We start from the raw sequence: 20,169 nt of genomic DNA, 5'->3' as shown, positions 1-20,169 counted from the left end.
CTGTGGTCTTTCTCCCTCCTAATAGAGGTAAATGAAAATTTTAATCCTAAAAGAGGTATATTAGTATTTTATCTGGTAGTGTTAGGCCTTGTGAACGGGCGTCTGCCTTGCCGTGGCTCGCAAGCTTACAACGCTTTGGCCAAAGGGTTAAACTAAATGACCCTATTTCAAGAGAATATATAAGTATTTTACTGTGTATTTCTGTCATGTTGGATGTAGCATTGGGCTTCTCTGTCATCTGTTGTACACATATGCCATGCTCAATAGCACTCCATTTTGAAACTTAAATACATATATATATTTTGTTGGGGCTCAGGGGTTCCCAAAAAGAGCTTGCTGGGGTTCATATTTATTCTTCCAGAGTGTGAGCTTTTGTAAAAAAGCAGAAATGTCATCACCCATTATTAAACTATGACTATTTTTTCCTTGTATAGATGAATTCAGGTCATTAATTTTTTCAAAAATATCGCTGAGGTAACACAAAATTAGAACCCATCTTTCATTGCAGAATTTTTCAGCCAAGGTTTGGTTGTGATCCAAAAGGTAAAGTTGGAGTTCATCCTTGAGCTCAAAGACTCGGCGAAGAATCTTTCACCGTGATAACCATCTAACTTCCATATGCAAAAGGAGGCTGTCATATTGTGAGCCCATTTCATTACAGAAAATGGAAAATATCCTGCTCTGTAAAGGTCGAGCTTTAATAAAATTCACTATTTTTATTGCATCATTAAGAACTTTGTTTGCTTCAGGCTCAAGGTTCTTTGCAGCTAGAGCTTTACAATGTATCATGCAATGTGTGAATTTTGCATGAGGTGCAATGTTTAGTACCTTTGCACTGAACCCCTTCTTATGTCCCATCATTGCAGCTGCACCATCTGTACAAAAACCAAGACAATTACAATATGCCAGAGCAGATCAATGGCCTTAAAAAATTATTCCACAACATTGAAGATATCTCCTCCTGTAGTGTGTCTTTCAAGTGATTTGCAGAATAACATTTCTTCTAGGATTTCACCTTCATAACAGTATCTAACAAATACGATTAGCTGTGCCATGTTAACAATATCAGTGTTTACATCCAGTTGGATTGCAAACTTAACACTTTGTTGAATTTGCATTAACAGTTGTGTTTCAATGTCCTTAGATAAATGTATAATATGTCTCTTTACTGTGTCACGACACAACGGTGTCGGTTTTAAGGCTTCAGCATATTTGCCACGGTGTATAATATCGCACATCTTAATTGCAGCCGGAAGTACAGTACTGTACTAATGTTTCACCAATATTATATGGCTTCATTGTCCTTCCAATGAGTTGAGACACTTCATAAGATGCCCTGTGAGCCTTTGACGATATTGTCACATAATTATTCATGACACTTGCACTTGCCTTCTGCGATTCGTTATGTTGCTTAAAAAAGGCAATATCTTTATCTTTGTGATCCGGATGCCTGGTAACCAAGTAAAGCGTGAGTTTTGTTGGTTGCATACTGTCATTGGCCAAGATATCAGAACATAATACACACCATGGTCGTTGCTCATGAATAATCATTGTCCAAGATAATCCAAGTGTAAGATTTTCTTCATTATATGTTCTTATTTTGCTACTTGAAGATTCAATTTGCACATTTGTTCTGTATATTAACTTGTTTTGGAATTTTCAGCACTGTTGTGTAACTATTTTACTTTTTTTGATGGACCATCATTTGATGAGGTAGCAGTTGTAGCATTTACATCAACCTTAAAAAGCTACTTATCCATTTTCAGGGTAAAAATATATTTAACTAACTGTTAGCTGTAGCAAAAGTTTGACTCATCTGGAGCCGCAGATGATGCTACAATTAGATCAGGTGATTAAGACTGTGGCTATATAAAGAGAAAAAACAGATGTAGCGCAACACTGTGCAATATCATATGTGACAAGTAGATTTTCCTCATCCCCTTCCACTCTCCTCTTCACTCAACCCCTTTCTATTGATGTAAATAGACGCATGTTGCAAATGGATTATTTAATTTTGTTTCTCAACATTTAGTTAAGGACATTAATTATTATCCCCCATAGACTATAAAGTGTCTGAAGAGCTGCAGTTATAGCAACCAGAAGACAGTAGGACATGGATGAGAGAACCATGAATGCACTAAAATCTCAATGGGATATTGAATAATGTTGGCAGTATTACAGAAGAGTTGGTAATGCTCTCCCTCGCTATATCGGTAAGCATTATTAACTCATTAAATGTAACAGCTGGACTTTGGACCTGTCAGGCTACACATGATGAAATCAGGTCACCTCCTGTGTATAAAGGCTCACAGGGAAGAAGGAAAACTTCCCCTGAACCCTGCACCAGGCCTCCTAGGACATGACACTCTGGATCAGTCAGCATCAGCAATCCTTATATACTATGCACCTTACTAACTAATCAGGTGAGCCTAGAAAACAGTAACATTTGGGTAATCTTATCCTTTCTCAAGATCATTGCACTTATCATAAGAGCCATGTCATAACATTTGGAGCTGCAACGTTTTTATGAGATGTCCCATGCAGGACGTCTACAATTATGGGATCACTATATGTTTATCTGACTGACTAAAGGGATCACAGGGCATCCAGGGTGTCATTTAGGTGGAGGGAAACCATGGTACCTGTAGAAAATTAATGCATTTATTCATACAGCCTACTTTTCATCTGAATTTTCAGCAGTGCCTCCTGAGTGGCTGAAGAGGACCACAGGATGGAGTGAAGCAGGATGGAGTTGGAAGAAGACCGCTAGAGAGAAGCAGGGTCCAGAGCAGGAGCACCCTGTTGCAGTTGCTGTTGCACGGAAGCAAAGACTTCCGGGTCAGACTGCTAGGGCGTTCTCCACCTCTGCCGTCCTACTTAGTTCTGGCAGTCCTCTTCTTCTGACCCTGTCCTGCATTGCTCTGGCAGGTTTCTTCTCCTGCCATCATCCTTCTGCCTCCCGCGCCCATGGTCTTCTTCCACCACCATCCACCCCCCCAGGCTGCACCAGTCCGGTGCCCCCTTAAAAAGTCTCATACCGCCATTCATTCACCACACGTGCCCACCATAGTCTTCCACTGCTGACCCCCATACTACACCGGCCCTGCGCTCCCCTTAAAAAATCTCATGCCCCCCAGTTTGCGCACCACTGCCCTAACCCTATTCTAGCCCCCATGGATGTCAGCTCAATATTAACTGTAGTAACACCACTCACAAAGATGGTATTGCTGTCTGCACGAGATTCCAACAACTAAATTCTCACACACAAACCTTCCCTGACAACACAATCAGAAAATGCATAGCATATACATTCTCACTCATGACAACTTCTGTTTTGGTGACAAACACTTTCTGCAAATAATGGGCAATGTTATAGGCACATGCAGGGCCTGACAATATGCCAACATCTTTATGAACAGCCTAGAGGAGGACATTCAGCGAGAAAAATGACACAAACCCCTGATGTACCTCAAATAAATACAAGCAGATGATATATTCATCAACTGGACAAAAATTGAACAATCACTCAAACAGTTTTACATGGACTTCAACAGCTCCATAGTCAAGGTACTGTACATACTTCCAAAGGAAACAGGGGAGTGCAGCTTGTAGCCATGAAAGAATAAAAATATCACATAGTACAGAGATGTCTTACAGTGAATCAGAAATGTGATATGACCAACTCACAAATGGCTACTCACATGAAGGTAGCAAATAAAGAGCAGTCATCCAACTTAAAGGGGTGGATGGTCCCTGTGGGTGGTGCAGCAACTACCAGCAACCAATATCCAAGAAAAGAAGAAAAAAGGACCAAATAGTGTAGACAGCAAAAGATATATATTATAACACAATAAAAATGGAGGCTTACACTTAAGATGGTATCAAACAGCATTCAACAGCAAATCACGAATACACAAGAGTCGCGATCTTCCTGTGAGTCATATGGATCTCTGCTACTGCCTCTGAATGCACCCACATCCACGCCGGCGATCCGCGTCACTTCCGGTGCATCTCAGACTTCCGGGTTCCGGTTTCTGTGGTTTGGGCGCTTCCCTGGTCTTCCCTCTACATGTTGGAGGCTGGACACTCTACACGTTTCGCCGTATGGGGGCACTTTCATTGGCGCCAAGAGTGGGTAAGGTACAAGAATTATTCTTGGATTCGTTACCAGGGCTACTTATCTGGTTGAGTGCGTTTTCAGAACATTACTCATTATTGTCTCCAATGAGACTCAGTGGACGGGGGTCACCTTCTATTCACTGTGGTCTTCAGGAAGATATCTACAGGTTCATTTGGCTTACCCACGCCATTTAGAAGCCTATGTCTCTTCATTATATGGATTTATTTGTATTTTGATTCCGGGATGTTTAGAGCACCCATGTTTTTCCATACCGGGTATATGCATATTGATACACCCTGACATCCAAAACCTATGCCAAACTAGGTGTACTTTATAGAATCAGATCCTACCTACTGTAAGCCGCTAGTCAGAAAGCGCATTGCAGAGTGGATGCTAATGCCAATTATTGACTATGAGGACATAATATATGGTACAGCACCCCAGTCTTACCTTAGCAAGCTATACACACACCACTGCAAAATGTTCCAAGAATTAGATTAGCTATCTCCTGAATCCAGTTGCAAAGTACATTTTGCCTGTCTTGCTTTCAAATACTTTCTGGGAAAGCTACTCGACAATCTGAACAAACTACTCACACCTACCACACTTAGCACTGATCACTTGAGATCTGACTCCAAAAGGCTGTTAATGGTCCCTATGTTCAACAAAGAATCCATTGGCTCCTCCTTCTGTTACCATGCACCACTCAACTGGAACAACCTACCATTCTCAAATCTGCCTCCAGTGTAGTCATGCCTGGGTTGGCTACCAGTCTGCCCTCCATGACATGCAAGCCTTGGTAACAATGCAGGCAGTGTCAGGACCAATAATCCTGGGTTTTCCCCACAGTAAGCAGCTTCCTTGAGTGATAGGGGAGGAAGTGGGCTAAGGCCTGTATACTGCCCAATCCTGGGCTCAGACCTTGGGCCTTTCCCTCTGTACATAAGGAGCTGCACACTTAAATTAAGGCAGTGTCTCTTCCCCTGATAGAGACAGGTAATCATGCAGAGGTGTGCTGGAATCTGGAGTGAGGAATGATACCTTACCCCTGACTCTATTAGGGAGTCAGGGAAGAGCAAGGGTTGCCCTTGGCCTGGGGTGGATGTCCAGGGACCATCCTGAGGGTGAAGCCCAAAAACAGTGCTGTGCAGTATAAGATGTATATGCTGTTGAAGAATAAAGTGTTATTGTGTTCAAATATACTCCTGCCAGGTGTGCAATCTAGCAGGAGGAGTGGAAGTAAGTTCTCCTGCAGGGATAGTCTCCATATCCCTAGAGCCTGCAGCAGATGGAGGTGCTGTACCATGTGAGATAAAGATCAGTAATCTACCCCATAAGCCTGTCCTGTCTTCGCCAATTTATTTATAAAATGTTTTACCAGGAAGTAATACATTGAGAGTTACCTCTCGTTTTCAAGTATGTCCTGGACATAGTTAATATGACAAATAGTACATGGTTACAAATAGTTACATAAATGAACAGGGTATACATTATATACAATACATTACATGCACAGTTAGAGAATATGTATATTATAGGCTTATGTAACAATTACAGACCAGATTAAAATGTGAGACAGCCTTAGTTTTGAAAGAACTTAAACTGGTGCTGGATGTGAGAGTCTCCGGTAGGATGTTTCAGTTTTGGGGTGCGCGGTAAGAGAAGGAAGAGCGGCCGGATACATTGTTGAGCCTTGGGACCATGACAGTCTTTTGGAGTCAGATCTCAGATGATAAGTGCTGCATGTGGTAGGGGTGAGGAGCTTTTTCAGATAGGTGGGCAGCTTGCCCAGAAAATATTTGAAGGCAAGACAGGAAAGGTGAACTTTGCGCCTAGACTCGAGTGATGACCAATCTAGTTCTTTGAGCATTTCGCAGCGATGTGTGTTGTAGTTGCATTGGAGAACGAAATGAAAAATTGAATTGTAGAGGGTGTCAAGTTTGCCAAGGTGGGTTTGGGGTGCCGAGCCATATACTATGTCTCCATAGTCGATAATTGGCATTAGCATCTGCTGTGCAGTACGCTTTCTGACAGCAGGCTTAGGGAGGATTTGTTCCTGTAAAGTACACCTAGTTTGGCATAGGTTTTGGATGTCAGGGCATCAATGTGCATTCCGAATGTTAATTGGGAGTCAAACCATATGCCCAGGTATTTAAAACTAGTAACAGGAGTTAGGGTGGTGTTAGCGTTGGTTCTGATCTGGAGCTCAGTCACTGGAAGCTTTAAGAATTTAGTCTTGGTCCCAAATACCATTGTTACAGTCTTGTCAGTGTTTAAAAACAGTTTGTTTTGGGAAATCCAATTTTCGAGTTTCAAAAAGTCAGACTGAAGTACGTGTTCAAGGTCGGAGAGGCTATGGCTGTGTGCATATAAGATTGTGTCATCTGCATACATGTGTATTGAAGCTTCCTTACAAGCTGTGGGAAGATCATTGATGAACACTGAGAAGAGTAGGGGCCCCAGAACAGAGCCTTGCGGGACACCACAGGTGATATCCAGGGGGTTGGAGTTAGAGCCTGAGATGGACACATGTTGGGATCTACACTGGCGACACACTTTATTCGAGCTCGGCTAGTCCCACGAATTCGGGTATACCCGGGTGTATTGAGGTTTGTGACTGTTTTCTGCCCGAGTGCATTGAGGTATTTTCCAAGCAGGGATTGAAGCATTTTATTCCTGCTGGCTGCAATACTGCACAGTATATATATATATATATACTGCATTACAATTCATGAATTTATGCCATCTGGTAGACACGCGAAGCATTGCAGCCTATTAAATCCTAATCATTATCATTTAACAGATCAGCCGCCCATCAGCCAGGCATGAACCCAGGCTGGGAAGGCAAACGCAACGGGGCTTGTCAGAGGTGAGGAGCGGCGCATTCCAGGTATCTGCCAGGTACATACCGGGTATTTGCTCGAATAAAGTGTGTCGGTGCAGTACCTGATAGGTAGGACTGAAACCAGTTTAAAGTATGCTTCCCTATTCCAGAGTTCTGGAGTTTGTTAAGCAGGATAGCATGATCAACTGTATCAAAAGCCTTTGCAAAATCTAGGAATATTGTACCAGTGAGTTGACCACATTCCATTCCACACTGGATTTCATTGCAAAGTTTTAGCATGGTAGTTATGGTAGAGTGTTTGGGGCGAAAGCCAGATTGGAATTGGCTAGAGAAATTTGTCTTGGTATAGTAATCGCTTAGTTGGGAGTGGGCACATTTTTCCATGACTTTGTATAGGATTGGTAGAAGGGAGATTGGCCTGTAGTTTGAGACAGTGTTTTTGTCCCCACTTTTGAAGATTGGGACAACTCTAGCAGTTTTCCAGGTCTTAGGGATATGGCCTGCAGACAGGATAGAGTTGACTAAGGAAGCAATTGTTTTGGCAATTGCTGGGGCACCAAGTCTTAGGAACCTAGATTGTAGTAAGTCAGGTCCACATTGGCTGCTTAGTTTTAATTTGAGGAGTGCTTGTGTAATCTCCTCTTCGAAACTGGGCCAAATTGAAAATTGTGGGCAATGTTGGGAGGGGGTGGGGCTATATGGGTACTCCCAGGATGAGATTCAGGTTTGTGGTTTGGATTGCGTTTCACTAATAAGTTAGTAGCACACCCCACAAAGTAATCATTGAATGCATTTGCAATGTCGGTGGGGTTTGTCAGAGTAATATCCCCTTAGTGATATTACTTGGCTGTTGATGGTTAGAAGGCTGGAATATGTTGTTGATAACCTTCCAGAAGTTAGTTGGGTTTGATGTATTCTGGAGGAGATTGTCAGAGTAATATTTTGCTTTTGCATGCCTTGTTTGCCTTGTGCACATGTTCCGCAGGCATCTGTAGGGATTGAGATCCTTGGTAGTGCCAGTTACTTTGTGGCTTTTCCACAAGGCATCCCTGAACTGGTAGAGTGCTATAAGGTCAGGTGTTACCCATGGAAGGTGGGCACCTCGTACCCTTATTCTGCGTAGTGGAGCATGGGTATCCAGAGTTTTAAGAACTCGGATTGGAAATAGTCGAGCGCAGAATCAGGGTCAGGAATTAAATCGATTCTGTGCCAAGGGCAGTTGGTAAGGTCAGCCAGAAACTGTTGTGGTTTAAAGTTTCTAAATGTTCTAGTGAGGAGAACATTAGGGCTAAATTGGGGCGGTTTAATTTCCTTACACAGTACACTATTGCATGGTCACTGAAAATGTCAGGAAGGATGCGAGGGGATTGGTTTCTGCTGGGATTTGAGGAGAGAATCCAGTCAAGCAAGGAATGGTTGTGCGATTTCAGGTTTGTCCGTGTGGATTGGGAAATGAGTTGCGATAGGTTAAGCGATTTGATTTGTATCTGGATTTTGTGGTTTTTAGGGTCAAGCCAATTGAAGTTTAAATCCCCAAGAACTAGCAGTGACACCAGTGGAAAGCTCAGCATCCTGTGGACCAGCAGATAACCAGAACAACACCGCTGGTGGTAGCTTGATCTCCCAGAGGGTGGGGAAAACACCGTTAAACCAGTTTCAGTCTTTCAAGACTTCAGCGGTCTCACGTTTTCATCTTGTGTGTAACTGTTAAATACGCTCATAATATATATTGTCCCTAACTGTCCATGAAATGTCTGTAAGTATAATGTCAATACATCATTAGACATTATAAGATACTGTACTGTACTTGAAAAGGAGAAGTAACTCGCAATGCATTATTTCCTGATTTCCTGGTAAAACATTTTTATAAATACATTAAATAAATATCAAAGTCCTAAATCCTTCTCCACCATAGATTGAGCTAATTTTGTCCCATTAGGGTGTTAGATAGCCGTAACTATCTGTTACAGTAATATGTAATTGTACATTTACAATATACCCAATGTTCCATCTACATGTCCATTCTCCAAAAATGTCTAAGGGCTTATACAGAGAAACAGCTTTTTGCTCACATTTTACAACCCTAATATAAATTTGGCATTATTACCAAAGATGGAGACTTTTCTTTTTATGTTGCCCTGTATGGCATTTAAAATCAGTCAATTAGTGATATGCTCATTATTTGAAGCCTATCCTTTAGCCAATTTTCAATCTGTTGTAAAATGATTAATTTATTTTAATTTTGTGATGCAAGTACTGTATATGGTCTCTACTGCATTGCATTCATCTACATGTTTACTTCAATTCTCAAAGAAGCTAGTAAGGTTAGTATTGCACCCTTTTTGAAACCACCCTGACAACAGCAAATAATTTTATTTCCCCAAATATATTTATAAATGTCTATAAAAAAACTTTCAAAATCCATCATACTATTAAAAAGATTAAAAGTCCATAATTTTCTGTTTCTATTACAAGCTTGGACAAAAAATGTGTACCAAGGAAGGTACACCAAAGAATCCCCTTACAGACGCACCGCAGACCTAATAGTATAGACGGTCAGGGGTGGATGAAGTGAGTCAAAAAACTTTATTAATTATCTACTGCTGCGACACACTTTATTCGAGCAAATACCCAGTATGTACCTGGCAGATACCTGGAATGCGCCGCTCCTCACCTCAGACAAGCCCCATTGCGTTTGCCTTCCCAGCCATGGTTCATGCCTGGCTGACGGGCGGCTGATCTGTTAAATGATAATGATTAGGATTTAATAGGCTGCAGTGCTTCGCGTGTCTACCAGATGGCATAAATTCATGAATTGTAATGCAGTATATATATATATATACTGTGCAGTATTGCAGCCAGCGGGAATAAAATGCTTCAATCCCTGCCTGGAAAATAACGCAATGCACTCGGGCAGAAAACAGTCACAAACCTCAATACCCCCGAGTATACCCGAATTCGTGGGACTAGCCGAGCTCGAATAAAGTGTGTTGCCAGTGTATGTAAGCATGTAGTTAAAACAGTATATAGTGCAATACCATATACTAAAATAAAAAATAGATTCCTAAAGGTCTATTCAAACTCCGCCAAGCGACTCGCTGAGCTCCAGGGCAATTATCTATGTGGTACCGTAACTACATCAGAAGTGATCAGATTATGTATACTAACTTCACTATCTGAGTATACCTACCTTGTATACGGACCATGTGACTGAGAAGATAATAGACACCCTACTTTGCTAGCAGAATTGCTGATATAACATTGCCCCCTCTATAAGGCTATTTTAGGAGCATTAACACTTATATATCCTAGGTTGACAACGTGACGGTTCAATATACAATCAGGGTCATTTAGGTACGTGCACAGGGACTCTGATGCCCAATGAACCTACAAAAATCACATACCCCATCACTCACTCTATACATCTATTAGAGACTAAGGGGAATTATTCCAAGTGATCCCATCGTGTATACCAACATCATTATTTGAGTACATATACCTACCCTGTTTGTGGACCTTGTGACTGGGAGGTTAATAGATACCCTATGTAGTTACGGTACCACATAGATAATTGCCCTGGAGCTCAGCGAGTCGCTTGGCGGAGTTTGAATAGACCTTTAGGAATCTATTTTTTATTTTAGTATATGGTATTGCACTATATACTGTTTTAACTACACGCTTACATAGATAATTAATAAAGTTTTTTGACTCACTACATCCACCCCTGACCGTCTATACTATTAGGTCTGCGGTGCGCCTGTAAGGGGATGCTTTGGTGTACCTTCCTTGGTACACATTTTTTGTCCATTCAGTATATCCCTAGGCAGCACGCCTTCACCAACTAGGGGTTAGAGTGAGGTTTCTTTTTATAGTATCTATTACAAGCTTGTAAAAAGAGGATCTCTAAATAGTACAGATGCAGCCACCAGTACCCGAACGCTTGCCTTGGAAAATCTGGGGCAATCTCCCAGTAATGCTGCAAAATTTCTGTGACATTTCTGCAGACAGACTAATGGCCCATCGGATTAATACAGTGGGGGTCCCTAGCAGTCCCATTCAAACTGAATGTATGTATATACAGTTAGGTTCGGAAATAATTGGACACTGATACAAGTTTTGTTATTTCGGCTGTGTACCAAAATAAATTCAAGTTACAGTTAAAAATTAATATGAGCTTAAAGTGCAGTCTATCAACTTTAATTTGAGGGTATTCACATCCAAATTGGAAGAAGGGTTTAGGAATTACATCTCTTTAATATGTAGCCCCCTCTTTTTCAAGGTTCCAAAAGTAATTGGACAATTGACTCAAAAGCTGTTTCATGGACAGGTGTGGGATATTCTTTAGTTATTTCAACATCAATTAAGCAGGTAAAAGGTCTGGAGTTGATTCCAGGTGTGGCATTCGCATTTGGAAGCTGTTGCTGTGAACCCAAAACATGCGGTCAAAGGAGCTCTCAATGCAAGTGAAACAGGGCATCATTCGGCTGCAAAAAAAAAGAAAATCCATCAGAGAGATAGCAGGAACATTAGGAGTGGCAAAATCATCAATATGATACATTCTGAGGAATAAAGAACGCACTGGTGAGCTCTGCAACACAAAAAGGCCTGGACGTCCACGGAAGACAACAGAGGTGGATGATCGTAGGATCCTTTCCATGGTAAAGAAAAACCCCTACACAACATCCAATCCAAGTGAAGAACACTCTCCAGGAGGTAGGCATATCATTATCCAAGTCTACCATAACGAGAAGACTTCACAAGAGCAAATACAGAGGGTTCACCACAAGGTGCAAACCATTCATAAGCCTCAAGAATAGAAAGGCCAGATTAGACTTTGCCAAACAATATCTAAAAAAGCCAGCCCAGTTCTGGAACAGCATTCTTTGGACAGATGAAACTAAGATCAACCTGTACCAGAATGATGGGAAGAAAAAAGTATGGAGAAGGCTTAGAACGGCTCATGATCCGAAGCATACCACATCATCTGTAAAACACGGTGGCGGCAGTGTGATGGCATGGGCATGCATGGCTTACAATGGCCCTGGGTCACTAGTGTTTTTTTAATGATGTGACAGAAGACAGAAGCAGCCAGATGAATTCTGAAGTGTATAGGGATAAATTGTCTGCTCAGATTCAGCCAAATTCAGTGAAGTTGATTGGACGGCGCTTCACTTTACAGATGGACAATGACCCAAAACATACTGCGAACGCAACCAAGGAATTTTTTTTAAGGCAAATAAGTGGAATATTCTGCAATGGCCGAGTCAATCACCTGATCTCAACTCGATCGAGCATGCATTTCACTTGCTGAAGACAAAAGTTAATGTAGAAAGACCCACGAATAAACAACAACTGAAGACAGCTGCAGTAAAGGCCTGGCAAAGCATCACAAAGGAGGAAACCCAGCGTTTGGTGATGTCCATGCGTTCCAGACTTCAAGCAGTCATTGCCTGCAAAGGATTCTCGACAAAGTATTCAAAATGAACATTTTATTTATGATTGTGTTAATTTGTCCAATTACATTTGAGCCCCTGAAATAAGGGGACTGTGTATGAAAATGTTTGCAATTCCTAAACGTTTCATATGATTTTTTTGTTCAACCCCTTGAATTAAAGCTGAAAGTCTGCACTTCTATTGCATCTCAGTTGTTTCATTTCAAATCCATTGTGGTGGCGTACAGAGCCAAAATTATGAAAATTGTGTCAGTGTCCAACTATTTCCGGACCTAACTGTATATATATATATATATATATATATATATATATATATATAGTTATACGTTACCGTTCCAAGGATTGGTAAACAAGAGACAGCACTCTTTTCAACATTGAGTGCTGTCTCTTGTTTACCAATCCTTGGAACGGTAACGTATAACTACATTCTCTATATGGGACGTGCACCTGTTGCTTACCAGCACCTATTGGAGTGCCAACTGCCTTATCTGACTATATATATATATATATATATATATATATATATATATATATACAGATGCAGCGGCCATTATTGAAACACTTCACGAGGTGTATACCTCGGAATACCCATGTGATGGCGTGTGATTTCTTCCAACTATACCGCTGTTAGACGTGAGTGCAGAAAATGGCATTTTAGTGTTCTTGTTTTTCAACACCTGAATTTGACACAGTAGCACAGTACTGTACACATTACAGTTCATTCATTTCATTGCATTTAATTGCACAAAATCAATGAAATTCAAACAAAGCAACCACGATAAACACGTGTGCCTGGGGCAATTGGTGATGTTAATGCCGCGTGGAGTACAGCAGTGCACACGAAAACGGTGCTGTGATTTGTTTGAATAACGGCCGCTGCATCTGTGTGTATGTATATATATATATATATATATATATATATATATATACAGTGGTTGACAAATCACCAAAAAATCTACTCGCCACACAAAAAAATCTACTCGCCACCTAGTACCAAACGTGTGCTGCTTGGGCCAATATTTACTCGCCCGGGGGTTAAATCCACTCGCCCGGGGCGAGCAAATGTATAGGTTTGTCGAACACTGTATATATATATATATATATATAAAATTATATATATATATATTTATATGTCTATCTAATTCGTAATTAAAAACCTCATTTAGCATTTGTATTCTGCAACCACATTTATAATGTTTGTAGTCACTAACATACAGTAGGACAATATATCTATTCTTCCAGATAGATCTGTCCCAGTTAAACTACAGTGATATACATAACACAGTAAGTAATTAAAATAAATTGTCAAAATCCATGCCACTTACTGGAACGAGGAATTTTTTAATCTCTTCCAAAGCATGACTCATACGTGAATAAGCTTCCCCAGGTGGAGCAAACACTTCAATTAATACATGAAGCTCATCACTCAAGTGTGCATATTTTGCTTCTCCACTCTTCCTTAGTTCTTCTTCCTAAAAGATGTTATTTATAGAGATAAGAATCTTTTTGATTTGCATTAATTTACTACAAAGGGCACAATCTTATCAGGCAATAAATGTGAACAATATGCAAAATAAATATCTTGTACAGAGCATCAAAAGGCACACACAAAAAAATGATATGAGAACAGATTTACCAAATAAAAAGATGTAAATCAACAGAAAAATTATAGAATTTGGTAACAATGACTGATAAAATTCTAGTAAACTATTTACAATATTAAATATAATACAATTATGCACAATTTGATAACATATTTTTATAGTTAGATATATAGTTACATAGTAGATGAGGTTGAAAAAAGACGTACATCCATCAAGTTCAACCTATGATAAATTTAGACAACAGATACTTTATCCTATATCTATCCTTACTTATTGATCCAGAGGAAGGCAAACAAAAAACCCCATTCAGGGGAAAAATTAATTCCTTCCTGACTCCAAGAATTGGCAATCGGATTAATCCCTGGATCAACATACTGCCTGCAGTCTACAAGCACTCCTAAATCCTTCTCCATCAAGGATTCCCCCAATATATCTCCATTTAATTTGTAAGTCGCCTTTTTATTCTTGCATCCCAAATACATAACCTTACATTTATCTGTATTAAACCTCATTTGCCATTTACCTGCCCACGTTTCCAGTCTCTCCAAGTCCTTCTGAAGAGAAATTACATCCTGCTCTGATTCTATTACCTTACACAATTTAGTATCATCAGCAAAGATGGAGACTTTGCTCTCGATCCCAACCTCAAGGTCATTAATAAACATCCGATCCTTGAGGTACTCCACTCACGACTTTAGCCCAACCTGAAAAACTTCCATTTATGACAACCCTCTGTTGTCTGTCCTTTAACCAGTTTTCAATCCAGGTGCATATATTATTACTGAGTCCAATTTTCTTTATTTTGTACACCAACCTCTTGTGTGAAACCGTATCAAAAGCCTTTGCAAAATCTAAGTAGACCACATCAACTGCATTACCCTGGTCTAAATTCCTACTTACCTCCTCAAAGAAACAAATAAGGTTAGTTTGGCAAGATCTATCCTTTATAAATCCATGCTGACTATTACTAATAATTTTGTTTTCCATTAGGTATTCCTGAATATTATCCCATATTAAACCTTCAAGTAGTTTCCCTACTATTGAAGTCAGGCTTACAGGTCTGTAATTCCCCAGGTGTGATCTAGCTCCCTTTTTAAATATAGGCACCACATCTGCTTTACGCTAATCTTGTGGCACTGAGCTTGTGGAAATGGAGTCCTTGAATATTAAATATTATGGTTTTGCTATTACTGAGCTTAACTCCTTGAGAACTCTTGGGTGTATGCCATCGGGGCCAGGTGCCTTATTTACTTTAATTTTTTCAAGTCGCTTATGAACTTCTTCCTCAGTTAACCAATTGTTCATTAATATGGAGGCTGTGGCTTCCTCCTGTAGCGCTACCATTGAACTTGATTCTTCCCTGGTAAACACAGAGGCAAAGAATTTGTTTAATACCTCTGCTTTTTCCTTATCTCCAATTATCTGCCTACCCATCTCACACTGAAAGGGTCCTATATTTTCTTTTCTCATTTTTTTGTTAGTAAGGTACTTAAAGAACTTTTTAGGGTTGACCTTACTTTCTATTGCAATCCTTTTTTCATTATCCATTATTGCTAATTTAATTGCCCTTTTGCAATTTTTGTTACATTCCTTATAATTCTGATACGATGTCTCTGTCCCTTCTGACTTAAAGAATCTAAACGCCTTCCTCTTCTTGACCATTTCCTCCCCTACCTGTTTATTTAGCCACATTGGTTTTGACTTATTTCTTTTATACTTATTACCCAAGAGTATACACTGATAAGTGTGCTTTTCTAACAATGTTTTAAATACTGCCCATTTATCTTCTACATTTTTCCCTGCAAAAACATCATCCCATTGTATTACTACTAGATTAGACCTCAGTTTATTAAAATCTGCCTTTCTAAAGTTTAAAGTCTTTGTTGAACCCAAGTAATCTGTTTTTTTGATAATTTATTTCAAATGAGACCATGTTATGATCTTTTGTAGATATTTTGTAAAAGGTACCAATTAGGGTACCAGGCTCTGTTCAAGCTAATTACAAGGTGATTAAAAAAGCCCCCAAGTGGGTTGGAGCTCTGAACCCAGAAAAATCAAGACAATTATCAAAGAATAAAAAGATCAATTAAATTAAAGAGCATACAAATATTCTCCTGTTTCGCCCCTTTCTTCTATTGCTTTTCTTCTACATATTAAATAATTTACTTTGCAAGTGTGTGTTTATATTTCTCCTGGCTATTTTTGGTATTTATTAAACTATGTAAAGGAAGTGAAGAGGCTTCTTTAATATCCCAGAAAAGAGCCCAGTAATAATGGAATAAATAAGCATGTCAGAGATCTAGTGTATACTAAGTTGTAGATCTTCACAGCTCCGTTAAATATTTTATCGTGAAATTAACCCCATTTAATGTATGGATAGTAATATGCATATCCTCGAAGGGGATTCGCATTACGATGCCCTCACATTACACAGAGAAATATCATATAGCTACATTTTAACACGTCTAGCTTTCTGCTATACAAATCATTGGCTAATGAGCGATTAAACTAATATTGCATATCCACAAACCTCCGTTAATGTTAGTGCATGAAAATAATATTGCGATAATTAGGTCACACCAAAACCAGCCATTACACCCATCGGACCATGATTACCAAAGTGTTATTTCTGGAGAAAAAGGGTGGCTTTAAAGTTGTACCCAAATGATTGCATTGTACTGAATATAGGACTTAACCCAACCTTATTAGATTTCTTCCAAAGATATATATTATGGATCATATAAATGTCAGAAATACATCAACAGATGCATCTGATAATGTGTCCTCAAGTTCATATAGTAAACTATAATATGGTTTTTAGTGATTTAAAGTGAATGTAGGATATGTTTGTCTTACCTAATATGGTATATAATATTGACTTATTAAGTATGGGTGTAGAATAATGTTTATCAAGATGTAGCAGAGCCACTTTTTACCTCCAGTGAGGGGGGAACTGCTGGGATAGTCGGCAGAGCTCCGCACTGTATCAGAGTGTGGTGGCGGCCATTGAAGATGTGTGGCGCATGCGCAGTGGCAAGCGGCATGGCAGCCAAATTGGATGGCCTAAAAAAGGCATTGGGAACTACAAGTCCCATAATGCTTTGCGGAAATAGCATGGCGGCCATCTTGAGAAGGCTCCGCATAGCCTTCAGAGGGACTACATGTCCCAGAGACCTCAGGGTGAGGGATTAACACATTGGACTGTACCAGCCAATGGGTGTCAGGCAGGGGAGAGAAACAGAATATCCCTTTGGACAGGAGCCAGCGTGCTCAGTCCTGACTGAGGAGGCAATGGAGCAGTGCTTCCCTGGACTAGGCCTAGGCTTGCCCTTAGGTCGCAGCTAGGCCCTACGTCACCCCAAGCAAAGTGTTGCAGGGAAGGCCCCCAGATAGGGACGCTTCCCCATTAGTAAATATTAGTGCTGTTGCATTGTTGACCGGACGGCCACGCGGTGCCCTGCGGTCTGGAACCATAAACATTAGGTGAGACACTCGAGCTGGAGCTCGCTTCACAAGGTGGATCGGGATTAATAAGGAGAGGGGATTGGTGTTGGAGGCCCCGCGACGTGGGACCTGACTGACCCTTTGATCCATCGGCGGTACCTGGGTACAGGAGTGCCCTGGGAAGTCTATAAGTACACCAATGCTTCACACAGGGGTAGCGCTACCTCACACTCTGGTTGGGACTGTTCTACATACACCGGGTAGTTAGGTGCCTAGGGCCCCCTCAGTACTTTGGGGGAACCACACAGTTGGGTACTGTGTTTTGGTATTGCATTATGATATTGTATTGTGGGTGTGTTATTGTTGTAGTGTGAGAAGTAAAGAAGTATATTATTCTCAGTTGTATAGTGGTTATTGAGTCCAATGTGGGACCATCCCGCCCTGCTGGGATCCCTCATAGGTGTTGGCGCTGCACCGAACAGAGAGAGAGAGAGATCACCCCAGGCTCCCAGAAGCGTAGCCTTAGGCCACCAGCACACCAACAGATACAGCAGCACGCGTAGTTCCCTTAGTCATAGGGAAAGGGGGCTACACATATTACAATAATTACTGAGACAGAAGTTGGGAATAACAGTTTTAATCACACAGTTAATTCACTGCGTGAAAAATAAATTAAGAACATTTAACAATAAAAATAACAATAACCTACTGTATCTACATAAAACCATCTCCTCCTCTTTTTTGTGTCAAAATTGTTAGACTCACTAAGCCCCCATTGTAACGGGTTTGTAGACGCATGTGTGTTAATTGGAATGCACATTATAGTTGTACCAATGCGCATGTGCAGTGTATTAATTAACGCGTCTCTGAACAGAAAATCTCTATGAATAATGCTTGTTTGCCGAATGGCCATTGTTTTAGCATATAATTAGCATTGTGAATACCCGTAAACTGAGGAAAACTAATGGAGTTACCAATTTAGGTTACGTCATGTTACTAGCCCAGATTTAACGAACCTCCGAGGATCTACCCCTAAATAAGAAATAGAGACGTACAGTATGAATGTTTAGCACATTAACAAACGTTGCAAAATTCACCTGCTTTGGTTTGGAAAAAAAAGTTCTTATATCTAAAAGTTTGCCTACAACTAAAAAGTTAATGTACATTGCATGTTTAATTAATTGTGACTACGTTTGTTGTTATATATTAGTTTATATTGTTGAGGTATTTATGGGTATACATTATGGTAAACCCATACTTTATACAGTCATTAGTTAAGTAATAATTCCCAAAGAACAAGGCATTATTTGCCAATAATGCCCAGCTTGAAGAGTTGAAGGCCCAAGGCGAAGCCGAGGGACTTTAACTCAGCCAAGACATTATTGGCCAGTAATGCCCTGTTCTCAGGGAATTATTACAATTATAGGCTAAATGTAGGACTTTTTCATAAATAATACACAAGATTCTATAGTTATATAGATTTTTTATTAAAATAAAATTGTAAATACACTAAAGCACCTCTCTATACCAGTGTTTTTAAAAGCTATTTTGGTTAAGGAACCCCAGAATTTGATTGTGAAATTCTGGGGAACCCTAACATTTGCCCGTATCTCACCACCCCTCACCTGTCTCTCGTGTCTCTCCCACCACACATTCTACTTTATGCCCACTCTCCCCCTCTCTCTTCTATATATACACACACACACACACACACACACACACACACACACACACACACACACACACACACACACACACACACACACACACACACACATCCTCTCACTCTGACATACACACACACACCTGTGCTAAGCTCTCTGCAGGCACGGTGGGGAAGGAGGATCCAATGTGCACTCACATCCAGATAATATGAAAATAAAAGAAAAAGAACACAATAGTGTAATTCTGTGTATAATTGACATAGATAAAGGTGGTAGTGCACTCACATTTAGTAAGGTAAAACAGACATCTCGGTTAATCAGTTTAACCAAACTGTTGTTGGAGAACGTCTGATGCCAGGATACTTCTTATATAGTCTCTGACAACAGGATATTCCCGATATCTCCAGGCTCACGGGCAGCAGGATATTGTGAGGATATTCACACGGTGGGGAAGGAAGGTGGGGAAGGAGTCAATGCCTTGCTGGTCCTGTCCACTCACCTCCCCTGTCTGAAAGCTGGTTTTACTCAGTGTGTATGAGAACTCAAAGGGGTATGGCTGTAAATAAAAACTTGGCAAGGTGCCAAAACGTCTGGGCCATTATTGAATGAATAATGCCCTCAATTTTGACCAATCAGAGTGGAGGGATTTTAATAATGCCTAGAATTTCTAACACACACACACACACACACACACACACACACACACACACACACACACACACACACACACACACACACACACACACAGTACAGCTACACACACACACAAAACCTGCAGCTACAGACATACACAAATTGCAGCTAGAAACAATTAAATATACAAACTGCAGCTACACACATACACAACCTCTGCAGACAGACACACAAACACAAACTTTCCCTCCTCACTGTGTCCTGTGGGACACCCTCTGCAGGCAGGGAGGGGGAGGAGTCACTGTCTAGCTACTGCCCTCTGTCCGATCACCTGCCTATCTGAGAGCTGCTCAAATAAGTGAAAGCTGATTGGCTGGAAATAAAAATTCCGGGCCATTACTGAATG

General features: G+C 40.5%; 1 protein-coding gene across 8 annotated transcripts in view; it reads right to left on the bottom strand.

Moving 5' to 3' along the window:
• The window catches only part of KHDRBS2 (KH RNA binding domain containing, signal transduction associated 2), a 753,630-nt gene that overhangs the window by 298,970 nt on the left and 434,491 nt on the right, over positions 1-20,169 (bottom strand). For 6 of the 8 annotated variants that reach the window (XR_012801181.1, XR_012801179.1, XR_012801178.1 and 3 more), the window contains one exon: positions 13,744-13,890. The exons of the other annotated variants lie outside the window; for them this stretch is intronic. Coding sequence is in view for 1 of the 6 variants with exons in the window: in XM_075598111.1 (XP_075454226.1) it covers positions 13,744-13,890 (147 nt within the window). In the remaining 5 variants the exon portion in view is untranslated. The remainder of the gene's footprint in view (positions 1-13,743; positions 13,891-20,169) is intronic. 8 annotated transcript variants of the gene reach the window in all.

Source organism: Ascaphus truei, chromosome 4 (assembly GCF_040206685.1).
Source record: "Ascaphus truei isolate aAscTru1 chromosome 4, aAscTru1.hap1, whole genome shotgun sequence".
In the NCBI taxonomy this organism is placed as follows: Eukaryota; Metazoa; Chordata; class Amphibia; order Anura; family Ascaphidae; genus Ascaphus; species Ascaphus truei.
This window is presented reverse-complemented; position numbering and strand designations above follow the sequence as displayed.